Source organism: Pinus tabuliformis, chromosome X, assembly GCF_031772625.1.
Source record: "Pinus tabuliformis cultivar Carrire ecotype Pingquan chromosome X, CPIR1, whole genome shotgun sequence".
NCBI lineage: Eukaryota > Viridiplantae > Streptophyta > Pinopsida > Pinales > Pinaceae > Pinus > Pinus tabuliformis.
In genome coordinates this window covers 1,270,331,292-1,270,344,227 of record NC_142308.1, presented here as the reverse complement: position 1 = coordinate 1,270,344,227, position 12,936 = coordinate 1,270,331,292, and the positions used below count along the sequence as shown (strand labels likewise).

Here is a 12,936-nt window from a genome sequence, read left to right as displayed (position 1 = left end):
TGTAATCAACAATTACATTCAACATACAGGGGTGAAGATGAAGTGAAGATTATGATCACTTCAATGCCAGCGTACAAGTGAAGATTATGATCGATTGTTGGTGAAGATTGAACATCATTGCTAATTTTATTAGCATTGGAAATATCGTGGCTTTGTAATAAAATAATATAATGTTGTCCTTAGTTGAAGAGATAAGGCTATTGTTGACGCAATGAACATTGACAAAAAAATTTAAAAGGCATAACGTCTAATGTAAATGCATTAAAGGTGTACCATAAGAAGGGAAGGATGAAATGAGATGACAAAAATGATGAAAAACCTGAAGAATAATCGAAATATTGGAAATGAAATGACAAAGACGAGACAAAAAAAATAACTCGAAGGATAATCCAAATAATAGTAGGCAAGGTCTTGGGATAAATAACACATAATCACAAATTAGTTAATTTTTATATATCAATCATATATTTCCATCCACTGCGCTATTGGCTATGGTCTCACAACCCAGGTTAAAATCCTAGCAAGCTAGCACCCTATGAACGGTCTCACAACCCAAGTTCAAATTCCTAGTAGGTTGGCTCCCCTTGAAGGTAACCTAGATCCAAATCCTGGGGAGCTAGCTCCCCTATGAAGGGGACCCAGATCCAGAGCTTGATATACTAGCTATTCCTAGTGAGGTTGTGGGGATGACCTAGAGATGCTTTGTGTGGCTGCCCCAATATTTAATGTTGCCTTATTGTACCCTGTGGCCATTAGTAATTTGGACGTGCTTACTTCCAGCTACATCATCTTAGATAGTAAAAACTAGGGAAATGATCTAGGAGCTATTTCTAAAGATGGCAAAAATGCTAGAGAATGGAGCCACAACCAGTTCCAAAAAAATGCTAGAGGAAGAGCCAGTTCTAAGTTTCATGTTAGTTTTGCATACATAATTGAGCTTACCATTATAATGTAGAAAATTTTCAAGACTAAAATTAAGATATTAAATTAACAAGCCCATTTTAGCAAATTTTAAGAGACAGCTTACCACAACACTAAAATTAAGATATTAAATTAACAAGCCCATTTTAACAAATTTTAAGAGACTTAGCTTACCACAGCACAAAAAATATTAAACACTAAATTAGGAAGCCTAAGATACAACTTCCTAAGATACAACCACCTGTAGAAAAGAATTAGTAAAATGACAATAAAATTAGTGATAAGTTTTTGAGAGGTGCAATAACTGCTCATATTCATATTCCATGAACAATATATGCCATGCTAGCATATATTTAATATCCTTGTTTCAATTTCATTACAAACCTGCAATTACGGATACTTAGAATATACATAGAATTTGGCCCCATTCAATATATTTCTTATATACTTTGCCTATGAAATGAACATTAAACATAAAATTGTTGACTACTGCCTTCTTCAAACCATAAAGCTAAAGAAGTAGGTCCTCGTTGTTTCTTTATCCATCATCTAAAATATCCTCTACCAAAAATTGTATCGATAATTGTGCCACAATAGCATAAGATTTCATCTCCTTGTTTCACCTTCACTTTCTAAAGTGTAGTTTTTTCGTATTAAGAAACTTAGTACATGCCTCTTAGAGATTGCAAAGAGAAAGGTTTCCTTTCAAAGTGTAGTGAGCAACTTAGAACCTACCTCTATAGACGTTAATTGAGGATTTCTCAAGGAATATCAATTAATTTGGCCAATGCTTAAAATGACCTGCCTAATATCGGTTACATTGGCCAATGCTTATAAGGACCCGCCTCTTAGAGATGAGAAATTGAAAGATTTACCTAGAGATGAGAAAGTGAGAGATTTCCAATCAAGGTGGAGTGAGAGTGAGAAGCTTGGAACCTGCCTCTGAAAGGGTTAATTGGACAATTGCTTAAAAGGCTTTATGGTTTGAAGTGGTTAATTGGCCATTCTTAAAGAATATTGGTTAAATTAGCCATGCTTAAAAGGATTTATGGAGCAGTGAGTTAATAATTCCAATTATCAATAAGTATATTCAACCATCCTGAGTATGAAGGGGTTGATTAAACAATTATTAAAGAATATTGGTTAAATTGGCCATGCTTAAAAGGATTTATGGCCTTAAGTGATTAATTTGGCATTTCTTAAAAAATATTGGTTAAATTGGTCATGCTTAAAACGGTTTATGGAGCAGTGAGTTAATAATGAATGGTCTAGAGCCATGATAGCTATGGAGTTAATGATCTACTGTTTAGATGGCAGTTCAACCATACTCCATGGTCTACAACCATGATAGTGATGGAGTTAATGACCTAAAGTTTAGATGATCAACGCACCCATGATAGTTAATGATTAATTGTTTACATGTTTATCAAACCATCAATGTTCAACATACACAAGGTAGTTAATTATTAATTGTTTACACGGTTTAAAAAGGTCAATTACATTAAAAGGATTAAAAATTTTGTTGATTAATGAGTCAATGATGTGGTTGATTAAAAAGTGCGTTATTTAAGTGTGAATTGTGAAAGGTCAATTAAAGGATTAAAAGGTGTGTTGGTTAATAGGGCAATGGTGAAAGGTCAATTAAAGGATTAAAAAGTGTGTTGGTTAATAGGGCAATGGTGAAAGGTCAGTTAAGGGATTAAAAAGTGTGTTGGTTAATGGGTCAATGGTGAAGGGCCAATTAAAAGATTTAAAAATGTGTTTGTTAGTGGGTGAATAGCGAAGGATTAAAAGAGTGTTGGTTAATGGGGAGGGGTGAGTAGATTAGTAGATGATATTATTTTGAATGATTAGATTAGGGAGAATAATTATGTATTAATTGGTTAAATATTAAAATTTCAGGATTAAAAAATTAACAAACCTTTAGGGACAATGAGTTATGTATTAATGGGTTAATGATTAAAAATTAAAAAACTAGGTGAATTAAAAAGTGTATTGATTAATGGGTCAATGGTAATGGGAATTTAGTAAATTAGTGGATGAGGTTATCTTGATGAATTAGACTAGTGGATGATATGATTTTGATGAAGGGACTAATGGATAAGGTTCTTTTTAATTAATAGATGAAAGATAATTCTTGAGGTTAATTTGAATTAATAGATGAGGGAGAATGATTTAGGTATTAAGGGGTTAGGTATTAAATGTATCCATTTTTGGAAAGTTGGATGGCAACCACTATGCAATAGTACAAAACTGGAAAATAAAAGCTACTAGGTAACCACTATGTACTAGTATTAAACTAGAAAAAATAAACATAAATTAGTTGGCAACACTTCATGGCATAAGGCAAAAATGAACATAATTCACATTTCAAATGGTCTACGTATTTGTCTTTAAGCTACAAGGAAACCACTATGTATTAGTACTAAACTGGAAAAGACAAGCTACCAGGTAACTACTATGTACTAGTATTAAACTGGAATATAAACTGGTGGTGATCCCAAGGAGGGACACATAACAACGACCATTTAACTCTTATCGTTTTTTGAATTAAACAGTGGCAGGGTTTTGGTGTGAAGTTTTAATGTGATTTATGTTTTTCGGCGTGCCCTTCGTACTGCCCTTGGGTTTGCAGACACTGTCTATCACACCTGCTGAGGATATTTGGAATTCATTCTTGCATTGTCGTGGTCTGGTTCGGCTCTATGGGTGCGCTGTGCCTTTGCTTGGTTCTTGTGATGGTTGGTAAGCACTATGCCCTTCTTGTCCCATATGGTGGTTTGTTAGCGTTGTGCCTTGCTTGTTCCCTGTAGTGGTTTGTTAGCGCTATGCCTTCACTTACTCCTTGTGGTGGCTTACTTCACTGGTTCTTGAGGTTTTCAGGTCAGTTTTCCACCTGCAAGTTGATTCATCTCTATCACTCGTCTCATACTTTGTCTCTACTCTATTTGTGATGATTGTTTTCTTGATGTTGGGTTTGGTGATGATTTGGCTGTATGTAAACACAGGTTCTTGCCTTGCTATTGCATTGGACGGCTCAACAAACTCGTTCTCAAGTAATTTTCTTTTTCCGGTTTCATTTATTCTTTTCCTTTTCATGTCTCTAACCCTCTGGCTCCTTGGTGAGCAGGCAAAACTCTCTCATGGTGTTTTTGTTGGGAGAAACCCTCTGGTGCGAGTCTCGACTCTCATCCTTTGTCGCGGAGCCAAACCTTCTCCAGGTAAATCCTCGCTCCATTCTTGGTTAATCTGCTTCACTGTATTGTTGGTCTCGTGACCCTACTTAACTGCTGCCCTGTTTTGTGGTGGTTTGCAGGTCATTCCAGGAAAACGCTGCTCCACAGCCTCATCCTTGGGAGTTTTTGCAAGCTTAGGGAAAATATGGGTAGGGTCTTTCCATGGCTGTATCTTTATTTTGCTTGCTCGGTCTTTAGTTGGGTATAACCCTTGGGGTTTTGCTTCCTTCGTGTATGTGTGTGGTTTCAAGGGTTTTCATGCCCTCACTATTTGACTAGTATTAGTTTAGTTTCAGGGGTTTTCATGCCCTCGCTATTTGACTAGTTTAGGCCTGTGAATTGTAGTTTTCGGTTTTCATGGGTTTCAGAACCCTCCACGGTTTTTGAGTTGTATAATTTGTACCATGAACTGTTAATTTGGAAATGAAATGAATGCACAATTATGCTTGAATGCTGAATATAAAAGTACCTGGCAGGGAAAATTTTAAGAACCCCCCCTAAATTTATATGTATAATAAATGGGCGAATCTCCATGGTATATAGAAAAAATGGAAGGCGATTTTATCAATAATATAATATGTATATATAATTTTTTGGCGAATCTCTCACCAGACATGGCGAATATTTTACTCAATTATAAAATCTTGTAACATCTTGGTGAGTCTTTCACTAAATAATAAAACTTTGTAAGGTCCTAGTGAATCTTAGCATTGTGAACTCTTAGAGAATTTTTTGAAAAAGTATAAAACCATATATGACAAGAGCCACATGGTGGTAATATCACTGTTTTTTTCACATTTCCACGAAATGGAACTTGTTTATAAAATTATAAAAAATCCAACCAAGTCCCTTATAATATGTAGGTAAGCTTATAATAGAGTCTGATACATCTACTATGCTTGTCTTCATTCAAGTGTCATAGCTGCTATAATTAACACTGTGAATCACAACTCTCTCAGAACTCAACTCTATAGTGTAATTAAAACCTTTGGAAATTGAATCTGACAACTCTATAAAAAGGATTAGTGAAATAGAAGCTTTTGTGAATGAGCCCACTAATTATCACTGCTAAGCAATCAATCCAGACTATGAAGTCTTCCATCTTGATCACAATCGTGCTCACGATCAAGGGAGTGCAACCACCTAGTCTGACATAATGGCCATCATAGCTTCCAATAATCAACAACCACCTTGCAAGGACATCCTAGCTCATGTCTCATGAATTTTGTTCATCAATCTTAACTAGTATAAATCTTATAAATATAATATTAGAATCCTCTCCGGATTCACTGTTAAAACAAGGGTAAAGGAAATTTTCTAGCTCAAGGCACTAGCCAATACCAACTTTGGTATTTGTGACCCCTTTGTGGGGATGCACCTACCCTACCCCGTTGGGTTTCTGCGTTGTAACATAGTTCAAGGATCACAAGACTTTCCAATCTTCCTACTCCATTAGACACACTTTATATGCTATACATAGTGAATGGAAAAGAAGCATTATAGAACACACAATTTCACAGAAGGAAGAAAAATCTTAGCTAGTTCAATATCAAAATCTTAACCACTGATTAATAAAGAATAACAAGTAGTGTAATGAATTGTTTCGAGTTATTTATTTACAAGCAGTAAAGAATGTAGTGGAATGGAAAATATTACTTAGGCAACCCTTCAATATTTTCTACTAATATGTCTGTGCATGTACATATGAAATTAAGAGCATTGTTGAATACAAAGTTTCCTTTTCTCTTGCCTCCATTTTGACAAATCAATGTGAAATCAGTGTCACTTTGAATCTCCTTTCCTGTGTGGATGTTTTGACAAATCAATGTGAAATCAAAGTCACTTTGAATTTCCTTTCCTGCGAGGGATCACATCCACAGTTGATTAGTAAAATATAATCTACTATATATTATGTTCAAGAAACTGACTGCAATCTACAATGGAAACGAGACCTCAATTCTTATTCTGAATTTGAATATCTCAGGACAACATAAGAGATAAAAATGCATATGGCCTTAGTAGCTAGAAAACAATCACTCCATCATTACAAGACCACCTAGATTTCGGCACTTAATCTAAATAATGGCACTAGTTGTAGCGCTTATTTGCATTAACACCATGGAAAAGAAACAACAATGTTTCAAAGTACACTTACTAGAAAAGTTGTAACGTTCTAAGAATATTTAATGATAGCATCTGAACCTCATAGCTATGGTGGGGAAACTAGGGAACCCAAATATTGGAAGATATCTCATACCAAATCTGAGAAAAAAATAAAAAAGGGAAAAAATAAAAATCTATAAATCAAGAAATGAATTGTTTACAAATCAAATACAATTCCTTTAACTAACACTTAAATTGTGGTGATATATTTAAATATTTAGTAAGAGGGTAACTTCAAACCATGGAATATTACCTTTGTCATTACTGTCATCCCTCTATCAAGACAAATTTTCATTAACAGAATGTACTTTCCTACCTGAAACGTTGTAGATATCCAAGAAAAACTTGAAAAGCATAAGAGAACTTAGCATAATGTACTTTCTTTCCTTCCTTAACATTCTTAAAGAGTTGAGGTTCCCCAAGTCATCAGGTAACTTTCGAAGGAAATGACAGTTAGTAATAGTCCAATTCATGACTGAAGATGTGTCACAAATACGAGGGGGCATCTCCTCTAAATCACAAAAGTGCTCCAGGTTAAAATCTAGCATTATTGGAAGCTTAATGCTCAACTGGTTGTTATTGAACCCAGACATTTTTCCATTCTTCACTAAAAGCTTAAAGATAGCTTCTCTAAGTTCTACATGACTTTACTATGCTCTTGAAGTGGGGGCACATGCAGGCTCTCCAAGTGAATAGTCTTAAACTAAGTGAAGATAAGGTCGATAGATCATTCAGTGTGGATCTCTTTAACCCATAATTGAATACTATGTCTCTCTTGAACCCATAATTGAATACTGTTAGGACTTTCAAATTTTTCATGGAACTCAAAAATGTTGGAAGAAAGTATTGCTTCCAAAAAGAGTAAAACTAAAGCCTCTGCTTGAGGGCAATTGATGTCACACCACTAACACTTCTCCATGGAATCTATATAGGTAAACCACAAATGCATAATTCCATTAGAATATTGTGTTTATTGAATACACAAATGAAATCATTGCATTTCTCTAAAATATCTTTTGAAATCAAAATTACTGAAATTACATATCGATAACCTAGTGGGTGTAGGATAAAATTCACCCGTGTTGTGTCATTCACAGAAAGCATGAGAAGAAACCTAATACTATATATAAAACCAAGAAAAATTCAAATTCATCACTTCTAGGGACCTCGTAACCACCCTGCCAATACACAAGTATGTTCCTGTGTGCAATTAGAAAAATTACCCAAATTACAGTTTGCTTGCTCCAGCATATGTTGGAAAGTTATAGAAGGATGACTAGTGCAATCAATCCATTCCTTTTAGCCCTGTATTTGTTTCAGTTTAAAACAGAAGTATACAAATATACTTGTCTAATGTCTATGCTTTAACCATTCACCTTAAGATGTTTTTACAATATAATTTCCTAAGTCTATTTAATATCTTCATTATCATGAAAACCAACCTATATCCATCTTAACTCCACATCTACCACTCTTAGGGGGATGAAATCTATTTATCCCTCTGAGCACTTGGTAGACCCAGAATTAAGATGGATCTAAGATGATAGAATTTCCCCTTTAAATAGTCTATGCTCACATGAATACCATGGTATTACTATGGGTCAATACCATGGGTTATCATAAACCTAGAGCTTAAAAATTATTATTATTAATTTCTAAAAATTAATAAAATTAATAGTTGAATTTTATTTTATTTATTATTTTAACCAAGCCCCGAGAGGGATCAAATATTTTTTCACTCTATGCTAGTTTGCATATCACGACATTTGATACCTCTCGGGGGTTAGTAGATCCAAAGTAAAGATGGATCTATGCTGGTTTAATTCCCCCATTTAAATAGGCTACATCCCAGGTGAATACCATGGGTCAATACCATGTGCCATTTTGGTGAATACCATGGGTCAATACCATGTGCCATTTTTATTTTTATTAATACTAATATTAGGGTTAATAATGTTTTTTTGCATGGTATTAATAACAATCTAGTCCATGGTATTTGTCCCATAGTATTTTGCCCATAGGTTTCACCTAAATATAACGCATTTTTTGAGTGTTCGTAAATATGAGGTGACTTATGGAGTAAATATAAAAAAATGTTTTATTTGTTTACCATACCTCTAGTTTATTTATATTTTTATTAATTTACCATACCTCTTTTACAAATATGGTATTTGGCCCATAGGATTCACTTAAATAAAACCTCTTTCTTGAGCCTTCATAAATAGAACGAGGGTTATGGACTAAATATAAAAAGAGGTTTTATTTATTTACCATACGTCTAGTTTATTTATATTTTTATTTATTTACCATACCTTTTGAGTAAGTATAAAAAGACGTTTTGTTTATTTACCATACCTCCACTTTACTTATATTTTTATTTGTTTACACCCTTTCATGTATATAAAGTGACTTATGGAGTAAATATAAAAAATGTTTTATTTATTTACCATACCTCTCATTTATTTATATTTTTATTAATTTACCGTACATCTTTTATAAATATGGTATTTGGCCCATAGGATTCACTTAAATAAAACCTATTCTTGAAAATGGGCGAATGGATTCACTTAAATAAAACCTATTCTTGAAAATGGGCGAATGGAAGGTTGTAACTCCTAGTTTCAAGGGATAAATTTACCTTTTTTACCCTCTCCCTTAAAATAAGGTGGGCTATTTGAGGTGATTTGTAAAAATATGCTATGATACAAAATATTCGCCCACTAAAAATTTAAAACCCCTTAATTTCGCCAAAGGGCGAACAGTCACCCCTAAAATTTTCTATGGTACCTGGTATTTTTTGTAGAGGAAAGAAAAAAATATATTATCTATGCTGGCTTTGCCTTCGTATGGTTCCTGGTTTGAGATGCCTTCAGTCACAAGATTCTTGTCGATGTCTTTCGGCTTCTTAATGAGTTATTTCACTGTTTTTCTCTCAATACAATGTCTGAAACAATTATGCACAGGAAAATAAAAAACTGTCTTGCTTCCTTAATGACAGGTTCTAGATTCATTTGCTTTTATAGATATTCAAGACAATTTTAAATTACAAATCCTAAGTCCTCTCTTCTCTCTGGATGGCAGCCCCTTAATCAGGCTCTGGTTTTTTCTTTTTCAATGCATTACTAGCAATTTCTTTACAGTTGAGGAACTGTTCCTCAATTACCTTTCATTTATCTAACAATTTCTTTAAACATACTCTTAACTAATCCTATCTTTACTTGCTTGCCTAATTTAAAGAACAATGGCTGAGTCAGCCTTAATTTAAATAAAACAAAATAAAACAAAAACTCAAAATGTTTCTCTTTCTTTCCAGCAAAAATAAAAAAAAACATTTCCTAGCTGTCGCCTTTTTAGTCAGATGCTCCTGCATCAGGCTCTTGGGGTAAATTAAACTGAAGGCTCCTGTCCATGAGCTCTTCAATAGAGTAACTGGAGCTTTGAATCTGGCCAACATCTAACCAAGAACTATCTTCAATAGGATGGCCCTTCCACTTGACTAGGTATCGCAAATATTCTTTCCTTCGAGTCTGTTTGGCCACCTGAGTGTCTAGGATATATTCGATCTCTAAAGGCTTTGTTGGGGGCATTTGTTTAATCCATGAGTCGTTCTCATTTTGGGTGCCCCATGTTCGCCTTTCTGAACTGTCTTCTTCATTTGCCGCAATGTATGGGTATAGATCTGCCACATTAAAAATGGGTGAAATTCCTATACTTGGGGGTAACTGCAATTCATAAGCGTTCGTAGAAAACTTTCGAAGAATCCTGCAAGGCCCAATTTTCTTCCATTTTAACTTGTTTTATTCGCCTTTAGGAAACCTCTCCTTGCGTAGGTGTGCTAATACCAAGTCTCCTATGTTGAATTGTACCTCCTGCCTTTTCAAATCTGCTTTCTGTTTGTATCTTTAGCTGCTGTCTTGTAATTTTAATTTCACCTGTTCATGAAGATCGTTGATTTCCTTTGCGAAATCTTCACCATCAGCACTCCTGCGCTCCAACTGACCCAAATCCTGCAACTCATGTACTCCATGTGGGTGCATTCTGTATAGGATTTGGAAAGGACTACTGCCCGTGCTTCTGTTGGGTGAATTGTTATAAGCAAATTCCGCTTGTGCAAGCACATGATCCCACTGTTGAGAATTTTCTCCAACCAAACTCCTTAATAGATTTCCCATACTTCGGTTCACCACTTCAGTTTGGCCGTCGGTCTGCGGATGATAGGCTGAGCTAAAGTTCAGTTTAGTGTCTATTTTTTGCCATAAGGTTCACCAAAAATGACTTGTAAACTTAACGTCTCGGTCCAAAATAATAGACTTTGGCAAGCCATGTAATCTGACTATCTTTGTGAAGAAAAAATGTGCTACATGTCTGGCATCACTGGTTTTCCTGCACGGAATGAAATGTGCCCTTTTGGTGAAACAATCCACCACCACCATGATGGAATCGAATCCCCGTTGTGTCTTCGGCAGACATAAGACAAAGTCTAAACTGATTGAGTCCCATGGTCTATTCGGAATAGGTAAGGGTGTATATAACCCTATGTTCTGGTTGTGTCCCTTTGCAAGCTGACACACTTTGCATCTATTCAAAAACCTCTGTACATCTCTACGCATCTTCGACCAATAGTAAAAGTGGCTCAACTAATCCAAGGTCTTGTCTATGCCAAAATGCCCGGCTAAACCTCCATTATGCTTTTCCTGGATTAAGTTCTCTCTCATAGAACATTCTGGAATACACAACTGCCCTCCTTTGAATAGCAACCCTTCCTGCATATTATAGTCCATCCATGAACTATTATCTCTCAACAATGGATTTTGGCAAGCTTCATAGGCTTCCTTAAAATCTGCATCTATTTCATACAAGTCCTTAAGATGTTCGAATCCTAATACTTGTATCATACTTTCCTGTAAGATCAAATTCCTCCTGCTTAATACATTTGCCACTTTGATGGCTTGACCACTGATGTGTTTCAACACAAATGTAAAACTCTGTAGGTAATCCACCCACTTTGCATGTTTATGGTTCAGCTTATGTTGCCGCATAATATACTGTAATGTAGAATTGTCTAAAAATAAGACAAATTCATTGACCAATAGATAATGTCTCCAATGCTTTAGCGCTTGAACCACAACATAAAATTCTTTGTCATAAGACGTGTACTTCTGCCTACTTTCATTTAGTTTCTCACTAAAGTAGGCTACTGGCTTGTCTTCTTGGCTGAGTACTGCACCAATGGCTGTTCCACTGGCATCACAACGAACTTGAAAAAGTTTGTTAAAGTCCTTTTATCTCAAAATCGGTTTTTCAGTAATCTTTCTTTTGAGCAGCTGAAAACTCTTTTATGCCATTTATGTCCAATTAAAAGGCTGATTTGCCTTCTTAATGGTATCCACCATGGGTGCACAAATCCCACTGAAATTTTTAATAAACTTCTGATAAAAACTCGCGAATCCATGAAAACTCTGTACCTCAAACAAACTTTTGGGAGATGGCCAGCTAACTATTGCTGCAACCTTTACCGGATCCATTTTTAGTTCATTCTCGGAAATCACAAATCCCAAATAAATTAACTCCTTCTTGAAAAAAGAACATTTCTTCAAATTTATTAGTAATCTATTTTGCTGCAATTTTTCCAATACATACCTCACATGTCGAAAATGCTCTTCCTTCGTCTTGCTGAATATAAGTATATCATCTAGATATACAATCACAAATTTACCAATGAATTCCTTCAACATCTCGTTCATCAAACACATGAACGTGCTGGGGGCATTGCTCAATCCAAATGGCATAACCAACCATTCATATAAGCCTTCATTAGTCTTGAAAGTTGTCTTCCACTTGTCACCTTCTCGAATCCTGATTTGGTGGTAGCTGCTTTTCAGGTCTATCTTTGAAAAGTACACTGCTCCACTCAAACAATCCATCATATCATCCATCCGAGGTAAAGGAAACCTATACCTGATAGTGATCTTGTTAATTTCCCAGGAATCAATGCACATCCACCACTCACCTCCTTTCTTGGGAGCTAAAACAGTCGGAACTACACAAGGGCTTAAACTTTCTCGAATCAATCCTTTATCCAACAACTCCTGCACCTGCTTCCTGATTTCTTCATTGTCCTTCGGACTCATCTGGTAAGCAGCTTTGTTTGGAAAAATGGCTCCTGGAATAAAATCAATATGGTGACTAATGCTCCGCTTGGGTGGTAATTTGTCTGGTATATCGTCTACCACAATATCACTAAATTCCTGCAGCATGTCCTGTATCTCTTTAGGTAAGTCAGTGACTTCAGTATGGATCAATATTGGTTTTGGCCTTCACACAACTGCATATTTTACCTCATCATCCTCCATCTGTCGCAGAAACTCTTTTCCACCTAACAGTAATGCTTTTGTCCCACTGGTTTTTGCAACATCCTCTTCCTTCATGGGCACTAGCATATGCTTTATCCCATCTTTAACAAACTTGTAACAATTTGTTTCCTCGTCATGGACGACCGTCCTATAATATTGCCATGGTCAGCCCAACAAAATATGGCACATGTGCATAGGCATGATATCGCAAGTCACCTTGTCCTTGTACTTGCCAATATGAAACTCTACTTTGCACTGCTCAT

The 12,936-nt window shown here is 35.5% G+C and overlaps 1 protein-coding gene across 3 annotated transcripts in view; it reads left to right on the top strand.

The window, feature by feature from the left end:
* The window catches only part of LOC149144622 (uncharacterized), a 215,735-nt gene extending 211,267 nt beyond the window's left edge, over positions 1-4,468 (top strand). The window contains exons 5-7 of one of the 3 annotated variants that reach the window (XM_089449486.1): positions 3,930-3,977; positions 4,052-4,142; positions 4,238-4,468. In XM_089449486.1, coding sequence (XP_089305612.1) covers positions 3,930-3,977; positions 4,052-4,142; positions 4,238-4,365 — 267 coding nt within the window. In that variant the 3' untranslated portion in view covers positions 4,366-4,468. Of the gene's footprint in view, positions 1-3,556; positions 3,686-3,929; positions 3,978-4,051; positions 4,143-4,237 lie in introns of those variants that run through there. The other 2 variants (XM_089449487.1, XM_089449488.1) reach the window with 2 other exon arrangements.
* The last annotated feature ends 8,468 nt before the right edge of the window (positions 4,469-12,936 follow it).